Below are 23,388 nucleotides of genomic sequence, written 5' to 3' on the forward strand. Positions count from 1 at the left end.
CACTGACTTGAACAAGGCATGCCCAAATGATAGCTTTCCTTTGCCTTTCATTGACTTGATTGTTAACTCGACAACCAAGCACAAAATGTTGAGTTTTATGGACGCCTACTCCGGGTTCAATCAAATTCAAACGAGCCCTGAAGATGAAGAAAATACCGCCTTCATCACAGACCGAGGCTTGTATTGGTACCGAGTGATGCCCTTCAGCCTTAAGAACGCTGGAGTCACATACTAGAGGTCGATTAACTGGATGTTCGAAGAGCAAATCAGCCACAACGTAGAAGTATACATTGACGACCTGCTTGCCAAAAGCAAAGAGCCCAAAGGGCATATCGATGATTTGCGAGAGTCCAGAAGTACATGATGAAGCTTAACCCTGCGAAATGCACTTTCGGGGTAGGATCGGGAAAATCCCTAAGATTCATGGTCTCGGAAAGAGGCATCGAACCTAATTCGGAGAAGATTCAAGCCTTGATCAACATGAAATTCCCTTAGACCATCAATGAAGTACAGAGACTCACGGGGAGAATCGTAGGGCTTAATCGATTTGTTTCCCAACCGATCGACAAATGCTCGGCATTCCTCCAAGTTTTGTGGAAAGTTCATGAGTGGAATGAAGATGGCGAAGTGGCATTTACCCGACTCAAGGAATATCTCACTAACCGGCCCCTTTTGAGCCAAATGGTACTGGGAGAAACCTTGTACCTTTACTGTCCATCATGACCGTCACCATCTTAGTGGCATTGGTCTGGGAGGAGAACAAGGTGATGAAGCCCATTTACTACACCAATAGGGCCTTAAGAGGAGCAGAGTCGAGATACCTACCGATGGAATTGTTGGCGTTCGCACTAGTAGTGGTTGCCCGTCGACTAAGGACTTACTTATTTACTTTCAAGTGCATCCGATGAAAGTCCTAACCGAAGCGTCATTAAAGAAGGTCCTTCAATGCCTAGGCATGTTTGGGCGCCTAGTGAATTGGTCGATCAAACTAAGCAAATTCGACATCGACTATGTCCCCTAAATGACCATCAAAGGGCAAGTTCTGGTGAACCTTCGTCTCTAAGACGAATGGATCTCCTTAAGGTGCACCCGCCCCACCAGAGGACCAGTAACATGTCTATGTTGATGGCTCGTCATGAAAAAAGTTGGGGGTATATGTAGTTTTTGGCGAAGGTAAGGAGACCTACCACTCGACAAGACTCGAGTTTAAGACTACCAACAATGAATCAGAATATAAGACCTTGCTAGTAAGCCTCACCATTGCGAGGGCTCTGGATGCAACGGATGTAAAAGTAAAGGCGAACTCCAAGATAGTGGTGAACCAGGTTAAAGGGATGTATGTGTCGAAGAGTGAAAAATTATGGCTCTATCTGCAATAGGTATGGGAAGAGCGCGGCCTCTTCTGGAGCTTAATGAATTTCTTGAAAGGACAACTGGAAAGTGGATGACATAGAACTATTGTGGGAAATAGTCATAGGGTAATAGAGGTCTCAGACGTGGGGATCATGATCTTGAAAATAGGGAACGTCGTACCCGAATGGTTTCACGAGAGTAGCCCGCTTTGTCCTGGTAGACGGGAAGCTATACAAACGAGGTTTCTCTTCCCCCCTCCTTCTGTATATCTCCCCAGAACATGGAAGGTCGACTTTTATTATTAACTTAATTAAATTGCCACGCAATCAAAGTGTTATGGTATTTCTTTTTTTAATTTCATAAGCCTCAAAAGGTTTATGCACTTATGTTTTCAAATAGATGTACCCCAATTTTTAAATGTGAAATTAACCTTTGGAATGCCTTAGATACCGAGTTACTTTGAGGAAGCTCAAAATAAGAAAATTACTTTAAAATCGTTGATGAGAAGAGGACCAACATAGTTAGGGACTTAATCAGCTTGCATAGGGACCTAAGTTTATTAGGTTGCATTTCGATGATGTAATAAATTATGGAGATGGGCAAGCCCCTCAGCTTTCTAAATTGCCATGGGCTCTACGCGTTATACTTGGAGTTAAAAGGCTAATGAAGACTAGCCTTAAAGGCCAGCTCATGTTACCAAATGAGGATTGATTTTTATAAATCAGCCATTCTTCCCATATCAGATAAATGGTAGGAAAATGGCTTCAAGAGATTGTTGCTGACTCGAACAAATGGAAGAGATTAGATGCGGAGAATTATGACATTTGGCATTCAAGATTTAATATATCTTGAATGAGCTAGAGATCTTGAAAACCTTAACTCACTTCCTACTTGAGTATGAGAGATGAGACTTAGAATAAAACTGAAAGGATTGCAAGGCCTTAGTGTAACACCTAGCCCCAACACTGAGCTCGGGCTAAGCTCGCATGTTATAATTTTTTTTTTGGTTAATATGTGTGGGAAGCCCACTTGAGATGTAACGAAAAATCTTGAATAGATTACAAATCTAAAATTTATTTTGGTGGAATATAGATTTTTATTGGGATTGATAATTAGATTAAAACCATTTAATATTTTACGGAGTGGTATATATTTATTTGGTAATTTGCCCGACACAATTTATGGGACGAGTTGGGTTATTTTAGGAGTTGAGTTGAGGCCCATTAGTATTTATTAAATACTTGACCCAGGAAAATAAGGACAAATCAAAGAGATTATTTAGACTGTTTTAACCGACCCAACCCATTTGTTAAGTTCATACATTACCCAAGACTTGGACCCAAATATTTGAAATGAACCCCACCCGATTGTCCCAAGGCCCAGACCCGTTTGCTCTAAACCGTGAGACCCCAAGTCCATTTTTTTTTTTTATAAACTTCACGCCATGCACGTCTCCATTCCACTAGGGTTTATGACAACACACTAAATTCCTACCTTCCGCATATAGCTAGGATTTTCGGTAGAGCAGCACGCACGCACGCACACACACAAGGCGAGGACCAACGTGCAAAGCACGTTTGTCTGGTTTGGGTGAAATAAATTTGTGCAGATTAGTAATGTGCACAAAAAGAAAAAATAATATGATTTGATTAATGAATAATTTAATGCATAGATCAGAAAATGAAAAGATTAGTTCAATGGAAACCCATCCGTCCAATGACATACCTCAGTAGCAGATTCGCCAAATTATCTGCAAGCATGAGATATAATAGTACTACGCAGACTTGCAGTCAGAATAATAATAGAATGAAATCTGGCTCAAATTGATAACCAGTTACTCGAGTGTTTTCATATATATAGATAATTACAAAGTAGTTTAAATTACATTATCTAGATAGATACAAGAATTCAAATATTTAAAAACTCTATTAACAGAACTAGATAACTAGATAACTATAGAATACTAACAAAATACTTATGAAATCTGCTGTGATTTACTAGATAACTACAACAACAACTAGGTAACCATTGTAACAGATTTATCTTGATGAGCTGCTGATATATCGGAGCTGATATGTCTAACACTTGCATCGATCATTGTATTTTCTAGTTGGGTTTCTCTAGGGCCTGCAAATAATCTGATGGAGCCGTTGTGAGGCAGAGTTAGTATTCTCTAGTGGCAGGTAAGAATGCAAGCGAAGTCCTGCTTCTTGTTGGGTTTCTCTGTGACCTCCAGAATATGTAGATAGCGTTTGAAAATGGAAGTGTTCTGAAAAAGCCTCACCATAGACTGTTCAGACACCCAAAACAATTAACTTCTTTAGAAGACTAAATTATTAGAAAATGTAAGAGGTATAGCCCAAGTACACAGGATTTATACAAGAGGATCAACTAATTAAAAAAGTTTAGAGAACATGTCAAACATAGATATTAGCTGAACATAAACTTGAACCCTGCTAGGGCTTACGATCTGCTGTAAGCCAAGAAACAAAACATCTTAAACCAGCATGGGAAAGAAGATGTATTGGACTAATGCACCCTACAACAAAACCAACATAATGAAAGTAGTTATAACCAAACCTTCATTAAATATTATAGGTAAGATTATATATAGGGTAATGATGCATCTACAACTTTTTTTCAACTCAATTTACGACTAATGGATGTAATTGTATCACTTCATTAAAAATAATTTCAAGTATACATAACTACCCTCTGTGCAGAAATTTAACAATGCTTGTGAGTAATAGATTATGAGTTGGTGAATATTTAAAAGGAAAAGGAGAAAGAAGAACAACCTATATTTTACCTTTAGATCCGAAACAATGAAAATCTGACAGCAATATCTGAATTAAATTTGCAATTTTCAACAAAGTCTAGGCCTACTTCATATGTGAGCCAGCATAATAATATGGTTAGTGTGGCTCTTATTCATGGTAGATATTTAATTTGAAGTCTTCAGTTTAGTGTAAAGTGAATAGAAGAAACATGACCCTGTTTTGTTATTGCTCATGCCTAGTTTGCTTTCATGTGCCATCTGCGACAACTCGGGTTCAATGATTAGTAACATGCCAATTGAAGGTTAAGATCACGAACGAGATTTTAAGAGTTGCAGGAAATTTACCTTGAGATCAGTATTTTATAGAGTATCTTTAAGATGGGACGAAGCTTTACAGGAGCTACAGGCTTGTTTCCTTCAGGATGCAGCACATTTAGGGTGGACTAACTCAGAAGTTCATAAAAGGCTTCCACCGCAGAGACACCCTCGAACATAATAGGGCAGATTTGGAATTATCGTGTTGTAAGATGCAAGAAAAAAAAAATAAAAAGGAAAGGAAAGCTACTAATTATGAATCTGAAAAGGGAAAAAAAGTTTTTTTTTTTCTAGTCAAAATCCAGAATCATAGTCCAACTGATGCAGCCAAGGCCCATAGAATCTATGGCATATGTCTTACAAAAACCTCATAATATTTTGCTTTAGTTTTTTTTTATAATCGATTCATCTCAATAATAATAAGCAATGTCTCTTATGCAATTTCATACTCCCATCTGTTTCTAAGAGTTTATGTTTTACCAAGTAGAAAGCAAACCAGTCTCTGATCATAGGTGTTATTTCTTGCACTTCACCTAGCTAGAATGGATGATGATATACATGAATGAAATAAAGAAATTTCTTGCTTTATGATTTCCATTGTGGATGCATTTAGTGGGAAATTATCCAAGCATTGTGGATGCATTGTAGGCCACTGGCATGACAATGTAGAAATAATGCAAAGAACATTGTTATAAAGTTATATCAATGGTTCCTTCAAAAGAAACTTAAGGACACGTCAGTTTCATTGCCTCACTATAAGAAGTGGAGACATCTCAAGGTTGCTGTTTTGGTGACTCTACAGAAAAATAAAATAAAAATAAACAACTTTTGGTGGTCATGGTAGAAAACCAGCTCGTGGGGAGTATACATTGACATGACTTTCATGTTAGTATTTCGAATTTTTGTTAATGGGGCTGTTCATTTTGATGGTTTTGCTTTAGGAATACCTGTTGGGGTGTGGGGAGTTTGCATTAACATTACTTCTTTTAAATTATGTTTTGCTTCTTGTAAGATCATATCTTCATTAAACCTGGAAAACAATTAGTTATGCCTCAGGTTGCTCCCAAACTCACTCACCCTAAAGTGTGCCACATAATAAATGGTCTAGAATTGTAGAGTTTGAAGTGAAAGGATCTTATATGGGTTCAAAAGAAAGTAACAAGTCATAACCCAAATGGGTAACATTTGGCCATACCATGCATTGCTTCCTTTTAACAAGATTACATAAGTATCAGCCAGCAAAGGCCTTGCAAACTTCTCTGTTTCTTCAGCCAACAAATGGGTAATGAATATCATCTCCGATGTACAATGTGCAAAACATACAGATTTGCTGGTAGCACTCTCATTGGTAAGAGCTGCTACCATCTCTAAAGAAACCAAGATGGATCACTTAAAAGTTCCCAGAAAAGGAGGAAAAATCAAACATGAAAATATAATATTTTACGTGACAGTAAATGAGCTCAAACACAAAAAAAAAAAAAAAAACATTGAAGATTCATGTCCAAAAGCACAAATCACATAACAAATAAGTACAACAGAGCGAGATAGTTCTAAAACCCAGAATGACATGGAAATGATCTTCACAAGAAAGAAAGGATGCAGAAGTACCATTTTCTTGTGCCCCAGCTGCCGTGAAACGATATGCAGCCTAACATTTCCAATTTAATGAATTAGAAAATACATTCAAGCTATAAAGAGTGCACAAGAAACTTTTTTTTCTTTTTGTTAAGTCATCAGAGTGCCCAAAAAATCAGGTACAAGAAAGTATATTACTTGTATGGCTTGAACATGCGCTTCGTAAGTCCTTATACTTTGCTTTCTCTCTAAAAAAAAATCTAGGATATGAATAGTGAGTGTGTCTCTAGTTTTTTTATGTAGTACACTCAACCATCATGCAGAGACAAAACTCAAATTCACCGGAGTGTGGTACATTGGATTCGATCATGGAACAACTACAAAGATTACATTTGAGGGATGTTCTTTCTGCGGTATGTATTTCCTTAAATTCTAAGAGATGACCATGCTTAAATCAAAGTGTTTATGTAGCAAAATTTTCTTTAAAATCGCCTAATATGAATTTTAGCAATTAATATTGAATGGTTTTTAAATCACTTATGAAATCAACTTGAATAAACCTTACAGCTAGTTTGAAATCCTCATCCTCCTGTTTATAGTTGTTACTATTTTGCCATGCAAAGATCCCTATAAATTTCAAGACATTTTGTTATGTAAAACTCTTAAAATCATTAGTTCAAATTAAATGATGGAGATTTAATCAGACCAGCATTTATTATTTCTAGAAAAATGTTACTTTTTTATCTAAAATCTTGTCAACCTCAAAAACACACTGGTTAATGTGTCGTATTTTAAGTGGCTTTACACCAGTGATTAAGTTATCTATAAGTCGATGTGACTAGAGATGACAAAAATACAATTCAAAATTTCTGTTTTGATATCATGTAAAATCATCGTCTTACAAAATTAAGTTAATTAAAAGAAGTATATTTAATTATTTATATTATATTTGAACAAAAATGTCAAATTTTCATGCCATTTTATGGTACCAACTAACAAAAATGTCCATAATTCATGGTTGGAACATGAATTAATCATGTAAGATCGACGTACCATTCTTCATCTTTGACGTTGCCTCGATTGCCTCCTTCGCATAGTATTAGAATAGTTGAATTAGGTAGGACCCAATCACACGTGCACTTTGGCCAATGAGATAATAAGATTTAAGCAGCATATCATATGATCACATGCATGCATGCATGGGATGTGTTTGTTATTAGGAGAGGTGGTTCTAGTCTCTAGATTGGTACGTACCCACCTAAGGATGGCAATTGGCAAACTTTTAAGAAAGCTTTGTTCTTAATCAATCGATATCTTCAACCAAAATTAATTTATACTTGAATCTTAAACATTGCACTATCATTCTTGAACCTTTCTTTTCTTTTTAGAGAGAATGCAATAAAACTTTGTTTGAATAAGAAAAAGAAAAATTAGTTACATCAGCCTACTGTTGGCTATAGCCGCAACACACCTAATGTGTTCAATAAAAAAAAAAAAAAAAAAAACACCATGTAAGGTGTGTGGAGAGTGCGGCTAATGTATAGCCGGGCTCTAAAAAAAACTAATTAACTTGTATTTAATCATGATTGTGTAAATCTGTCTAAGATCATTTACAAATTAGAAGATAAACTCCATTTGATTATAAAAACTTAATACTCTTGCAACCAATCTAAAAGTAAAACAAAATATTAAAGAAATAACAACCAAACATGAATCTTTGAAACAATAACTTAAGAGATAATTCCAACAAATTAAAAAGAATAATATTAGATACAGTCTTTGAAAAAAATCGATAAATTTGAAACTCACATAAAATAGTGGAATCCACTTTTTTTTTTTTTTTCCTTTTAAAAAAGAGTGCGCGAGACTTAAATACTTTAAAAATATAAATATCATTTCTCAACTAAAAAAATTATATAAAATAAAATGGTTATTTTTAAAAAATAAAGAATTAAAAGTGTTAAATGCCTGTTCAAAGATTAGTTGTCCAAGACCGAAAGGCCCAAAGGGAACATATCAATGCACCCTGGGCGCGCGACATGAGATGTTCGTTGCCCCTATCCATAGTTTTTTTTATATTTTTTTTCAATTCCTAAAAAGATTTTTCAGAACTTATTATATGATTCTTTATTTTTTAACATAATATTTTGTATGTTTAATTACGCAGTGATGACGTGAGATGCCATATTTTTGTTAGGAATAATGTTAGTTAACACCATTATTTTGTCCGTTCAAGGTCTTTGACATTTTGTTAGTATATTTAAAATTTTAAATGATTAAATATGTTAACATCAGGATATTTGTGTATTTTTTTCTTTACAATTTTAAAAAATTAATAAAAAACACAAAAAATAAATTTAAACTAATAATAATTTTAAAGATGGAGGTAAAATAATAGAAGTGGGTAGCGATACCGTTTGTTAGAATCTAATGGATATATGATAGAAGAGAAATATTTTAAATATAAAAGGATTATATAAAAATAAATTTATAAATTGGTTGAATTGATGCGATATGTTAAATTATAAAATAAATTTAATAAATTATATATAAATTATATTTTTATATATTCTAATTGTGTTTATAACTTATAATGATAGAATAAATTTAAACCCGAACACGAAAATAGTCTTTTCTCCGTTTAAAAACACGAAAAGATATGGTAATACCAGGTAATACTAGAATGAGCTTGGCCACGTATCTTAACAGAGTCCCTTACCACCTGAGACTAGGCAGGTTGGCGAACCAAGTGTCACCCTCTGACAACATTTGCGACCAACCATTTTCAGTGACATTCCCGGTAACAATGGTCGACCCTCAGTCTGCATCCATACAATGCCCATTTTTTGTTTTTGTTATTCGTTTTTCTATCATTCTTTTTAGGTGCTTGCTTTCCTTGTCCATTGGTTTCCATTTCTCCATAACCAGGGCTTGGGAGGGATTCGGTTCCTCCACCCAATCTGTTAATGCCCTTTCCCTCTCTGTCCCTTCGTACGTTGTTGTATAGTGCATCTTTGTATTTGGGTTCCGACGTTTGAGTACACCAGAAAGAAATGAAACATGGGTTACCTTGCATTTGCTTGCATAAATGTCTTCCACCCACATTTACGTGCATATAATCCATTTTGTTTTTGTTTTTTGTTTTGTTTCAGATGTTATAAGAAAGATTCTGCAGTATTGCTAGGATGGCTGTCAGCTTCAAATACTGGGATGATTGCATTGATCCAATTGACATGGGAGAAATGTGGAGTATTCCCGAAGTGAGGACTGAATGGTTAGATGCTGGAGAGTCTAGAGAACAAAAAGTTCACCTCTCTCGAGATCCGGATGGACAGCCTTATTTGACACAAACTGAAATGAAGGTAAATCAAATTGCTTCTTTAAAGATAACAAACCAATGTTCTATCATGTCTGCTTTTCATACTTTTGGATTTGACTCAGTTCTATATTACATTTTGGTTTGTTGCCAGCTTAATTTCATAATGACATGACATTTCTTCAATTTCTCAGAACAAATGACGCTACCAATCATATTTAAAATTGCTTGATTTTGATAGATATGCTTAGATGTGATTAGTTGTTATCTATTATTAACTTACATCAGGTGTTGCTATTCCAGGCTGTGGCTGAGATTGTTGTCCGCAGACATTTCGATTCACGAATAGATCTCGTACGTCTTCTTTTCAACGAAATATAATACTCCAAGTCTCTAATGATTTTATTTTCCAGGAATATGCTTCTATTAGAGTGTCCTTATTCCTAAATCATCAGTGCGACCTGAATATGATTTTTAAGTTTTTTGATATCAAAAAGCATTCTGGATTTATTTATTTTTTAATTTGCATTTATCCTCATTTCCTTGATAGAAAACTGCAACTTCTTAGAGGGGAGAAAAAAAAACACCGTAGGACATGGTTTGAGGACTGATTAGACTGAACCTGGATTCTGAAGTTATGTGTGATTGTCAGCTAATTATGCCAGAGCATCTTTTTATAAGGCAGAGACAGACTCGTATGAAAGTATATGACTTTGCACATTTTAAGATCAGTTGATTAAGGACATATTAAGTGTGGAAACAGGGCTGCAGTGATTTATTTATTTATTTTGATCGATAGTGATTTATAAACACACAGTGAATGTCTTAGAATCTTTGGGTAGGAATATTAAGTATATTTTATCGGGTTTCAAGTTGTCTTGTTACTTCTTGTTTCAAGTTGTTATTTGTTGTCAGTAGTCAATTAGGTCTCTAGGTATTTCCTATATAAAAAAAAAAAGGTCTCTAGTTATTACTTTTTTTTTTATACGTAAGAAGAATTTACACATGAAGTATACAAGAAATGAACCTAATTACAAGCTAAGCACTGTGGAAAACGGCATAAATGTCATTAAAACTAATCCCATTAAATACAATAGCCAAAGCCCAAAGTAACAATGTATGAAAGAAAAAGTCCTTGAACCGTCCCATCAAACGTTCCTTGTTATCAAAACAACGACTGTTCCGTTTGTTCCAAGTGCACCACATGAGACATAGAGGCACCATCATCCATACAGCTGCTATTTGATGATTGCCCTGAATACCTCTCCAACATGACAGTAAATCTACCACCCTCCTAGGCATGACCCAAGCAATACCAAGCCTAGTAAAGATTTCATCCCACAGAGCATTAACCATGTCGCAATGAAGAAGAAGATGATCTGCCGATTCACCATTTCTTTTGCACATAAAGCACCAATCTGTTATAACAATACTGCGCTTTCTTAACTTATCATTAGTCAATATTTTCCCATGGGAGGCCAACCAGCCAAAGAAAGCAACCTTGATGGGAACATTACTCCTCCAAATGCTCTTCCAAGGGAAGACAATGGAAGAATGGATCGACATAACCTTATAAAAGGAGTTTACCGAGACGTTCTTGTTCCCTGAATGAATCCAAAGCAACCTGTCCTCCCGGAAGGAAGTTCTAGTAGGGGGAGGCACAACAATAGGGGGAATCCTTGTGTCTTATGAAGCCCAAGATTCTTTCATGGAATGTTTGGGATTTGAACAATCCGAGCAAGCTCCTTTAGGTGAAGAATATGATACGGAAATGGAAGGTTGATGTAATTTGTTTGTAGGAGACTAAACTGAAGATTGTGGACAGAAACTTAATCAGAAGTTTGTGGGATTGCTCTTATGCTTGATGGGCCTCCCTTGCTTCCAAGGGTGCCTTAGGGGGTATTATAATGATGTGGGATAAGAGAGTAGTCAACTTGGTGGAGGAGTATATCAGTGAATTTTGGTGGCTTGCTCTTTTGTGAACGTTGATGATGGTTTTGGGTGGGGTTTTGCTGGCGTATACGGGCCTAATGATGACAATAATAGAAGGCTTCTTTGGGATGAGATTGCTGGTTTGTGCAGTTGGTGGGAGGGACTGTGGTATATTGGCGGGGATTTTCACAATACTCGGTTTCCAAGTGAAAGTTCGGGGGACTCTATCATGGGTTCGGCCATGGCTGATTTCTTAGTACTAATCTTTGAGTTGGAGATGGTTGATTTACCTTTGGCTGGGGGAGACTTCACTTGGTCCAATGGGCGGGCTTGGTCTAGGCTGGACTGATTCATTATTTCTCCCTCTTGGGAGGCCCACTTTCCTAACCTTTTTAAAAAACGACTTCCTAGGCTTTGCTCCGACCATATTTTCCCCTTTTATTGGATTATGGGGGTCTCCATGAGTGAAGGAGATACTTTCAATTTGAGAATATGTTGCTGAAAGTAGATGGGTTGACGGACAAGGTTAGATTGTAGTGGTCCTCATACCAAGTTTTGAGCACTCCTAGTTTTGTTTTGGCTTGGAAACTTAAAGCCCTGAAAAATGATCTGAAAATATGGAATATGGAAGTCTTTGGGAACATTCATGACCAGTGGCATATTCTTTTTTAAGAGCTGCAATGTTTTGATGATAAAGAGGTTGCTGGGACCTCTTTATGGAGGAGATATTTTGAAGACAAAAATCATGGGCTCTTGTGGAAGACAAGGCAAGGAAAATGGCTGTTGTAATCGAGCTGGAAAAAATCACCCTTATGGAGGAGATCTTTTGGAGACAAAAATCTTGAACTCTTCGGTTGAAGGAGGGGGACAAGAGCACAAAGTTTTTCTACAGAATAGCTAATTCCCATTGACGGAACAATGCCATTGAGGTTCTACATTTGGAAGGTAGGGTACTTACGGACAACACTGAAATTAAGGAGCACATTGTCCACTTTTATTATATGCTCCTAATGGAAGTAGGCAGCAACAATCTTCCGAGCCAACCTTGTTGACACTGATGCCTCATCGTAGCTATGCACCCCTGCTGTGGTCGGGGATTGAGCCCTAGTTGGAATTGGAGGTTCTTCGGCGACCCCTTTCTGTGACGTCAGAGAGGTGGTTGGAGCAACCACCGATGGGCCCCAAGATAGAAGGCTCACGGGCCCGAGAGAGGCTTTTAGCCCGCCACTCAGGATGGACGGGCTTTTGGGTCGACCCCACAAGCCCAATAGTTTTTGGGACATGCCCTTTCAATGTAGGCCTAGACCCAGGCGTTGCTCGGCTTACATCTGCTGTAGCTGTGTTTGGCTTAGGCTTCACTGCAGACCTAGGCGGCCCGCAACCCAAGCCCATAACCAGGCCCAGGCCCATGTCGACTTTGTTCATTAGTTCCCTAACCTCCTCCATGAATCCCGACAACTGAGCTTTGATAGCCCACATGACACCTTCCACTTCCCCCACCCTCAGCACCTGTTAGAGAGCCTCCCACCTCCCATGCCAGATTGCACTAGGCGACAATTGGCCTCAGATGGATCCCGTCTCTTATTGCTTTCACCCCCTAACACCTTACTCGTGTCAACCCCCATGACAAAGCTGCACCCTGCCGGAGGACATGCCGGAGACCTCAAGACAGAAGCAAACGAGGCACCTTTAGAAGGGAGGGGCTTCCCCGCATTCAACCCACTACTAGACTCGCCCTCACGTCTAACACTTGCAATCTGGTGACACTCAGTATGCAATCTGTTTGCATTTTAAAAAATAGGGGCTTTAGAGCCAGCAACCAGTCTAAGGTGATACACAAAACCTTCCCATCCATTACCCTTTAAACCTTCAGGGATGGCCAGTAAACCCCTCCTCTTACCATTCCCGAACTCGTCCAGTTGCAAAAAACAACCCCTGGAGGTGACTTGGCGTTGAATGGTGAGAACTTCGTTACCCATCCTCAGTTTTCTGAAAAAACCTTCACGCCGGGAAGAGGCTAGGCATTCCTCTACCATTTTTTCCACTCATAAAGCCAACGCCCCAGTTAAGTAGATGAACATAACTAGCCTTTTGCTACTTTCAGTAATGCAAATTTTGTTACCACCCTCATTCAAGAATACGAATGTTTTTGATTCCACCATTAAATACCTATCGCCCTACATCAAAGCAACTCAAAAAAGAAGACGGGCTGGAGACAAGGAAGAAAAGTAAGGAAAGATGAGAAGAGGGATTAACTCCAGTGAGAAGCGCCGGAGATGGAGTTGCATGCGGTCATGAGAACTGAGAGGACGAAGAGTCTAGTTATTACTCAAGGAAGGAGTTCTTATTTCTTGGGTTATTTTAATTGATTTGTGTTGATATTAGATACCAAATCAAAGTCTTATCAGGAAGTTGATTAGATCTTCTGATGCCTATAAATATAGCCCTCCTTTATATTGGTTAAATCATTGTTTAGGTTATTAAAAAAAGTGTTACTGTATTAGGAGGTCATGGCTACCTCGAAGTAGCCATAAAAAAAAAAAAAAAAAAAACTTTTTTCCTCTATTGCTGCGATTCTTTGTGCAGGCCTAGCAAATAATCTTCTCGGTTCATAACATTACGACCTTGCTTATGGACAGGCTAACTGTTTTAAAAAATAGCAGCTATTGAGAATTTCCATTGTTTTAAAAACTAGAAGAATAGTGCTGTGCTTCCTTGGCTCCTCTAGGGTGATGTTTTTCTGCGGTCCAAAGTTTCTGTGAAACAGTTGTTTGAGGTTGTGATATAAATAATATTGATGATGGAACTCTTGGAAGTTGCCAATGAGCCCTCTTCACTTCAGCTTATGTTTTTCTGCCCTTTGGAATTGTTTGATGCTTTACTCCAAGGTGCATTAGTGGTTTTCGATGCTAATGCTTGTTCGGCCAAGAATGAGTAGTTGGTATCTGTTACCCTTTCTATCTAATGAGAATGTATTTCTAGTGAATGCATCTCTATTTTGTTCAAAGATGTTTGTTTGATGTGATCAGGAAAAGACATGATGTATTCTTTGAAGACCATTTTTTCACTTAAGTCATGATATGTAAACTTCTTTTACAAATTTGACTATATTGGCCTTTCCTTCCTCTCGTTTTGGCCTATATCAAATCGTATTTACTGTTGTCACATATCTGAGTATATTTGTGTATATAATCAGTCCATCATTCTTACAAGTCATTCCCACAACCTCATACTGTATCTTCCTTCTTGACCAGGATATAAACATGTCATCTCTTAATTCATGAGTTCTTAACATGCCTTCCAAAGTGTTCCTGTATTACAAAAACTGGTATAATATAATTAGCTGTCTTAAAAATGTCTTGGCTATCATCATGCCAAATATCAAGCATTTCCAATCTAGCATGCTTTGACGTATAAAGAGTAATGTATAAATGGATTTATCCTCCAATGTCATCAATGATCAAATTTTTCACCCACAACATTTGAATGAAAAACAGGGATCCTGTAAAGTTGCAATAAAGTAATTTTTGGATTTTGGGTAAAATTGGTGGATCTTTCGATTTTGCAAAATAAGCTTTAACAAGGATCATAAATTCATACACTTCTCAATTAGTCTTGATACGCTTTACTTCAACCAACACTGAAGGTTCCCACAAGACCAGGAAGAGGCCCAAACAAGGATCTCATGGTTTTCTGGATTTGAAGTAAAGTGTAACTCTTGCATCGGCTTGTCTTTTACTGAAAAAATTGCTACAAATTTTTGCAAAGATTGTCTTTTTTGTTAACTCAGAAATGTTGCTTGTAATTCCGTTCTGACCTGTCCATGTTTGGAATCCCTTCCTTGCTGCAGGATATGATATGTTCTATTGCTGAACTTGAAAGCGACAGACAACCCCTTGCTATGCGGTATGACCGAAAAACTAAGGATACTACTATAGGGATCATGCAACTTTCACTAAAAACTGCTGAGTGGCTGGTCAGGTACCAACTGCATGTCCTGATCCTCTTTTAAGCATGTAACTGCTTTCAAAGGGAGGTGAGAGTTTTTATCTTGCCTATCTAACTCATATTATGTTTGTCAAATGACACTGCAACCTCCTTGCAGTGAGTTGGGGTACAGGTCATATGAAGGGGAGGGGAATCCAGATTTTCTATTCCGGCCTTTTGTAAGCATATATCTTGGTGCTGCTTACATTCAGTGGTTATGCAATTTTGAGCATACGTAAGTTAAAAAAATATGGTTCTTGCAGGTCCCTCTTCCATGCATGCCTTTTTTAGGCTCATAATGTATCCGTATTGTTACAAACAAAATCTAATAGCGAGAATTGACATGATTACAAATTGATTTTCTTGGTGCTGTGATTTATGCTACCCTTTTGCAGAGAAAGAAGTGAAGAGTTCATAGTTAGGTCATATAAAAGGGGTCCAAAAAAGGCAACTCATAAATCAACTTTGGCATATTGGAAACGGTATCTTTCAGTCAAAGAATGTCTTCCATCCAGGTGTTGTTTTCTATCCGTTATGATGATTTGGAAATTATGTAAAAACTAGCATTTTGGAGTACTTAGATCACTTAAAAAAGAGGTGGACTGGAAAATATGTTGTTTGCTCAACCCCCTTAGGATGTTGTATATATGATGAACATGCAATGATACTTCATTGCTGCTATGTCTGAATATGTCCTTTCCATACTTTCTTTACATGTGCGGGTAGAAGCTTAATTTCACCCTCTTCTTCTTCCTCTACTTTAATACTGTCTATTTTAATGTTAATTTGTAAGTAACATGGTGAAAATGAGAATTAGCATAATATATGGTGATATGGTATCATGCTGAAGGTTTTTATCTCTTTTGTGATGACAATAGATCTTTTACTTCTTTGTTCAGGGATGGTGAGAGAGTAGCCATAAATTGAGTTGCCAATCTTTTCTTTTTGGATGAATTTTAGAAGACAAAAAGTCATCTCAAACTTTTAACAGTTAACTTATGTTTGATCTTACAATCCCCATTTTCATTCAAGCCCTGAATGTGTCTAATATACTGGTTTCTGTTACATAAATTTGCACTATCACCAAGAAAGAGGTCCATGCTTTAAAAATTTTGCTTGAGAATACCCAAGTTAGTAATATGTTCAAGGCTCAGAAACATAGAGTTCCATAATTCGCACACATATCCATGCTATTCTACACACACATCCATGCCTATATCTTTGTTTGTATAAATGACGCCTTTGTCCAAAAGACTGGAATAGCCCCATGATATTTGCTACTATTTATTCCAGTGCCTGTAAACAATGTATAAGTTGCTGCAGAAATAGCAGTAGGTAAATTATGCTGTAATTTTGACACATCTAACTAGAAAGCAGGATCCCTTGCCTATAAGAAGCAAAGCCAATGTCTCGTAAGATTAATTTAATAACCTCTGAAAATTTTCTGAAATTGATTGCTATTGTATTGTTTCTTTTTGCAGAAAATTATTTGATAATGGTCCTTTGTCGAATGATGCTTCAACATCTACAACACCTGCACCTGCTTCACAAACTCCTGGTTGTCCCTTTTCCAGCTACTTGGGTTTCATGCTCAGCATTCATGTTCAGAATATAAAATAGGAATTTATAAGTTATAACCATTTGCCTCGTTTCACTTCAGTGCCTACTTGTCAAAACTTTTCAAACAACAAACATCACAGCATCTTTCTTACTTCTTCGAATATTATTCGATTCTGTTGTGATAATTGGATTCCAAACATTTTTCTGTTTTTTAGCTGTTTGATTTTTTTTAATGTTTTCAATTTCTTTTTTATATTTGGAACATCGGTCAACTATTATGTATATAATTTTTGAAGTAGAATGTCTGCTTCTATTGAGCCACTTAATCCATTTCTGCATTAAATGATTATATATTTAACTGCTTAATATTTAAAATAATTGGCAACGCCGTTCATAAATTTTAGACAATTTAGAATATTAATGGACCGGTAACACTTTGTCTTGTTCTCTCTATAATACTTCTTTTTTCTTTCCTCAGTAATCAAAGAAGTTAGCGTTCAAACAATTCTACTAGCACATTATAAACATAATTAAAAAATATAATAAAATTTAAAGTTAATTATTTTTTCCTATGCATCTTGCAGATGTTAAAACAATAAGCATTTTTTTTTTCATGAGCACAAGATTTTATGAACCTTGTGGGGGGGAGGAAATACTATCCAAGTATAATATGTTGCTAGCTGACTTGGTCCTGTGCATATTATTCTGTTTTACCCACTAATGCGGTGAAATTAAAGTAAAATATTCTATTTCCAAAGCTGATACTGCTAGATGAATTCAAAAGATTGAGTCGTATTAAAAGACAACTCCAATACAAATTGTGATCAGATGCAGAATTCTTCTAAAGCAGTATTTTTGATAATTTAATTATTGTAGTTGACTGCAATGGACTAATGCACCATTTTAAGGTTTTTTAGTGTGAATGATGCATGATGCTCCTTCAGCTCTCCTTTACTTCTATTCAACTTCAAACTAGGCAAATGTTGTCACTAATGTTATCTACTCTTTCCAGAATTTCTCTATACAAGTGGAACATTTTGTTGTTGATTTTATTTTAGTTCTGTTATAATAATGGGTGATTTTCTTTTGTGTCTATACTGATGAAGCAGGCGTTGTTTACACATATTGGGACTCTAGAGCTTCTCCAGAGGACATGGAAGAATTGTGGAATCATCCTGAGGTCCTTAAAGAGTGGACTAAATCTGGAGAGAGACGGGGAAAAGTGCGATTTTCCCATGATGACAGCAAAAGGCCCTATCTCTCACGGGTGGAACTAAAGGTATGAGTCCATTACAATCAACATTCCTTAAGTTATTAGTTCCATAACGTGGATCTGTGCTTTATTTTTTCTTCTCTTTCCCTCCCACATTTTGACTTTATCCATTAATATTTCCATTAAGATTTCATTTATGATTTATATTTTTTGTTCATTTTAAGATAATATAGTGGATAATGACAAAGGTCTCATTCAGGATCTTATTGCACCTGTAGTTAGCATGTTGCTGGTGCACAATTGAAGCTTATATGAATGTGACAAATGTCATCATGTTGATATTGACACATTCTTGCAGGCAGTTGCTGAAATCATTTTGTCAAAACACTTCAGCACAAAAGCAGTTAAACCTGTAAGTGTGAACTTCATCTAGAAAAATTTGTGTAGCTCTTGTAAATAAGATGGTGTTTCGTGACTTTATTTTTATCATTAATGTTTTTGTTGGAGTTGTGTTTACTATTATATGTTTGTATTTAGCTTTTTTTGTCAAGAATTTTCTTTGAGGAAAGATTGGCTGGTTTAGATACCTGTTGTAAGACACATACTTCTAATTAAAAATACGCAAATGTGACTAGATGGGAGACGTAATTTTAGACGGGTTAATTGCCTAATCAGTCCTTGGACTTTCATCATTTTGCAAAAAGCTCCTTGAATTTTCACTTTTCTCATATTTCATCGCTGAGTTTTAAGCAGCTCACAATTCTGTCCTACCATTGATCTCCTGCTCAGTTTTTTATGTTGCAAGGTGCCACGTGGCGAATAATACATGTGTTAGCCAATCAGAAGCCAACACATGGATGTATTACTTCCATGTCAGTTCTATCACTAAAATAAAAATAAAAAACAGAAAAATTATCTTTGAAATAGAAAATCATGAAATCTTCAAAAGTCAAAAAAATAGAAATTGATAAAATATGAAAGAGTGAAAGGAGAAAACGTGCCACCAAGAGCCACCACCATAGTGTACAGATTGGGCTGCCAGGGGTGGCCAGTGGCCACCATCTTTCATCACATGGATGGCCCACAAGATGGCCCTTGCTGGTGAACCTTTGTTGGCTTGATCAGGGCCACCCAAGTGTGACCAAGTAATTCTGAGTCTCTTTAAACCATATTTTTCATGTGCATCAAACACACATATGTAGGCCCGCTTGTGGGCTAGATCGGTGTGCCCAAGTCATTTCAATATGCATTTCTCCTATATTAAAATTACTATTTATTATATTAAGGTTTTTTGTTTGTTAGTATTTATCAATAGTATTATCTAATATACCATGTTCTTTGTTATATTTCCTCAGGTATTTTGGTTGATTTGAATAAGAGACACATACATAACTAAATATTTTAGTTAAAGGCATTTCTCAGTTATATACTAAGCTAAAACTACAGACCGAGCCCTTGTCATGAAAGTTGTTAGCTTGTGGTAAACGGGTCTCTTTAGTTTTTCTCATGCACACGACAAAGATGCATTGCACATTTGATCCCCCTCCCCCCCTTTCCATTTAAACGATATATTGTCACTATTGCCTCGTTAGGGTCATTCAGTCACTAAAATGCAATCTAATAGGATTTACAGAATATTAGATAAATACTTGCATAATTTTAATTCATTATATTTTGTGAAGTATTTTCCATTTATCCTGGAATTGTCGTATATACACTTTCAAGCTTGTACCTCTACTTTTCTATTTATATATTTGCAGTCTAAGCATACATATTTCCTTTGAATCAAGCATCGATCTTGAAGTGTTAGGTGTGTCTGAATAATTTTGTTGACAATGGGAAATCGTGAGGTGTTTTACTCCTGACTGGCAGTGAGATGGCGGCGAGAATAAAAACTCTAAACCAGTATTTTCTTTTTGTCATTTTTTTTCCTGACCTTGGGGCATGATGCCACAGTGTAATCTGTTAGATCTATGATTTTCGCCCTTCGGGCTTGAACTAACATTTGCTAAGTTGTGGAGAAATTCATTATGAACTCAAAGATAGATGCCAACAGGGAAGCATTATAATCTGACATTTCTCTAATTAGATTAAATTTAGTTATGGCAACCGAGGAAAATTGTTAAGCCATCTGGAATTTTTAACTATAGCTGATCTTAGCTTCCCAAAAACTGCTGTTTTCATCTCAACTCTATCTTCCTTATTTTTCTTCTGCTTATTGCAATTGTATTTTTTAATTTTTTTCCTATTATTGTTTTGGGTGCACAGACAGTTCTTTGTGCTCTTGCGGAGGTTGTTAACATGCGTTTTGTCAATGGAGTTGGCCCCCGTCCTGGAATAATGGGAATTGACTATTCAACAGCTTTCTGGCTTTACATGTATGTGATTAACATAGTACATTTGAATTATGAGATTATGTAGAGGAATGTTTAAGTAATTAAGGGCCATTTGTGCTTTCATATTTTGGCCAACTAGAATGAGAAATTTATGACTTTTGGCTTCTTTTGGGGTATTGGGACGTCTGATAATCTAATTTGATTTTAAGCTTCTTAGTGAATGCAATAAGATTCATCTGTGTAAGATGGAGTCCTTACCACATTGATATTTAAAAATCCATGAAAATGATTCTGTGTAATTGGAACCCAATATGCCCAAATTTCAATTGACCGTTCCAGGAGTAACATGAACTACTTGTTTTGTTTGTTGCCAAAACAAAAATAGTTCAAATCCTATAAACTAATGTCTCAACTATTTCCATTTTTTGCATAGTGCTGATTGAAACAACCCCTTTGTATTTTTATACCAAAGCTGAAACTTTCTTGTACTTATCCCTGTTGTGTATAGGGAGTTGGGCTACAAGGCTTATAGAATTGATTCTGTTGACGATCTAACCAAGCCATTCGTGTCAATGTATTTTGGTGCGGCATATTTGGCATGGTTATCAGAATATGAAGGGAGGTAGGCTTGTTGACTGCAAAAAGATTTATTTAGCTGTGGAGTATTTTTCTTTTCTGTATTGTTTGCTGATCAACTGGTATTTTATTCAATGATATAGGGAAAGAACTCCACAGTTTGTTGTTCAGGCTTTTATTGCTGGGCCAAAGAATGCGAATCTTCAGGAGACAGGTCCAATTTGTCTCAAATTCCAGCAAACATTGAGTAATTATGAAGACACGAAGAGGTATGTATAATCTAATCTCACTCCCAAATCAAAATCAGAGAGTGTTGCATCATCTCGTTTCCATATCAAAATCAGAGAATGTTGTACTTATCACTGAGGAATTTTGTTTTCTGTATAGGGATGAAGTGGGCTGCACCATCTTGTAAGCTGACAAACATCACCTTACATTTTTCAAAAGATCATCTGGTGTGATGCTTCAAGTTGCTTTAAGAAGTTATATACAGTCTAAAAGCATTGTACAAAAGCCAAAATAAGATGGGGTGAACATCTTTATACAGCAGTTATTGCTTTTATAGAATCATTTAGTGGATATCTCTGGCAACCTTTTCTGTGAAAACTATGGGGGACAGAAAAAAGGCCAAAACATTTCTCCTCATTGGGCACTCTTAGAAAGGGAAATATTTTAGCCACAAAAGATTATACAAAAGTAAACCACAAACTGATGTGGCTTGATATGGTACGTCAAACTAAAGTTATTTTTATTATAAAGTAGATCTAACGGATCTTATAAAGCCACGTTAGTTTGTAGGTTTACATTTGTGTAATTTTTTGGTGTCCGTAGGAGTTCTCTTTATAAATTATGAACATTTTACTGTATACTGATGATATTCTTGTTTCAGTCGACATATAGTGAAACTACAGTTACTATTTGGTCTAATTTTTCACACACACACACACACACGTGCGTGTGTGTCTTAAGATTTGGAAAGGACTACTAATGTTTGTGATAGGATGCTTTTGAATCAAATTTGAGCAAATATGCATTGTCATTTTGAAAACGATGCTCCCACTGGGTATATAGGATCAAATTTGGGTAATAATATATTTATAATTATTTTATAACCTATTTACAATTTACAAAATGACTTTCTATTTCACTTAGAATTATAAAATTGTTGTAAAAGAGTTGCGGATTAATCATTTTTCAATTATCTTTACATGCCCTTCCAAACCCATTTTACCTGGTCCCATGTCTCCCAAATGCAATTCCTTGAATTATGCTTACTTTTTTTTTTTTCCCTCTCGAATCAACATGTCCGTGAGATATGAACACACCCCATTACACGGATTAAGTAAAATTTATCAATTGGATTGTTTAAATTTTAACAACTACTTTCAATTTGAATGGTAGTGTTACGCCATGAAAAATATCTAAAAGATTCTTTTAAAGAAAATGATTTTGTAATCAGTTGTGATATTAAATATATAATGTTGTATAATATTTTTTCTCCTTATTAATATTTTTGTCAATATTCTAAATTGAGTTTCGGACTAACTTCCGCTGCTATGAAAAACAAATTTTAGTTGAATTAAAAGAGTCCATTTGGTCGACATGTGCTTGTTTAAGGGCGATCATTATTACTATTCAGTGTGCTCACTTGGGCTGACGAGCATTGTTGTTCCTCATAGTGCTCGCGCTGGTTGTGAGCAATCTTTACTTGCCCGGTGTTGCTCACCCCGGAGCAAGTGCTCTTTGCTAACGCTTATACTCGCCTTGGGCATGATAACTTTCTATTCTGTGGGCGAGCATTTTCCCTTTACTCTTTGCTCGCTCAAGAGGCAAGCTTCACTCTTCTCTTGTAGTGCTTGCTTTAGAGCGATCATTGTTACTTTGCTTTAAGTGCAACAAATATCAAAGCTGAAATTTTTTTAAGGGGGGAGGATGTAACACCCAGGTCGAGAACCAAGCTCAAGCTAATCACAGGTGCTACAAATTTTTTATTTTAGGTTAATAAGTATGAAAAGCCCACTTGAAATATTAACGAATAATTTTGGAGTAGGCTACGGGTCTCAAAATTTATTTCGGTGCTATATGAATTTTTATTGTGCTTAAGAATTAAGTTAAAATTAGTCAATGGACCATGTGAGATCTATTTATTTGGGAATTGGCCTGAAAAATTTATGAGACAAGTTGAGCTATTTTAACAGTTGAGTTGAGATCTATTTTTATTTATTAAATGATCGATCCATGCAAATACGGTAAGCCGAAAAAATTATATGAACCACTTTAACTAACCCAACCTAGTTATTAAGACCCATAATTGTTTGTGCTCTAAATTGATAGATCCCAGCATCCATATGTTTTTAGAAACTTCCCACCACATACGACTCCACACCCATGCACGTTTCTCCCTCTCCTTTCTCTAGGTTTTCCAATCACCTATATATATATATAT

General features: G+C 36.3%; 1 protein-coding gene across 4 annotated transcripts; it reads left to right on the forward strand.

Moving 5' to 3' along the window:
• Window positions 1-8,722: 8,722 nt before the first annotated feature.
• LOC108982392 lies at window positions 8,723-21,914 on the forward strand. 4 transcript variants are annotated; one of them, XM_035685984.1, is made up of 13 exons: window positions 8,723-8,822; window positions 9,175-9,384; window positions 9,642-9,692; window positions 15,121-15,251; window positions 15,376-15,492; window positions 15,653-15,772; window positions 16,739-16,815; window positions 17,927-18,096; window positions 18,389-18,442; window positions 20,299-20,408; window positions 20,875-20,988; window positions 21,086-21,211; window positions 21,330-21,857. In XM_035685984.1, the coding sequence occupies exons 2-13, from the start codon at window positions 9,208-9,210 to the stop codon at window positions 21,355-21,357; spliced, it is 1,275 nt and encodes a 424-aa protein (XP_035541877.1). In that variant the 5' UTR covers window positions 8,723-8,822; window positions 9,175-9,207; the 3' UTR covers window positions 21,358-21,857. The 4 variants fall into 4 exon arrangements, with proteins under 4 accessions (XP_035541877.1, XP_035541882.1, XP_035541872.1 ...); XM_035685989.1 differs by having other exon boundaries at window positions 8,725-8,831; XM_035685979.1 differs by lacking the exon at window positions 8,723-8,822 and adding an exon at window positions 8,842-9,013 and having other exon boundaries at window positions 21,330-21,862.
• Window positions 21,915-23,388: the final 1,474 nt, after the last annotated feature.

This window comes from Juglans regia, chromosome 2 (genome assembly GCF_001411555.2).
Source record: "Juglans regia cultivar Chandler chromosome 2, Walnut 2.0, whole genome shotgun sequence".
Lineage (NCBI taxonomy): Eukaryota > Viridiplantae > Streptophyta > Magnoliopsida > Fagales > Juglandaceae > Juglans > Juglans regia.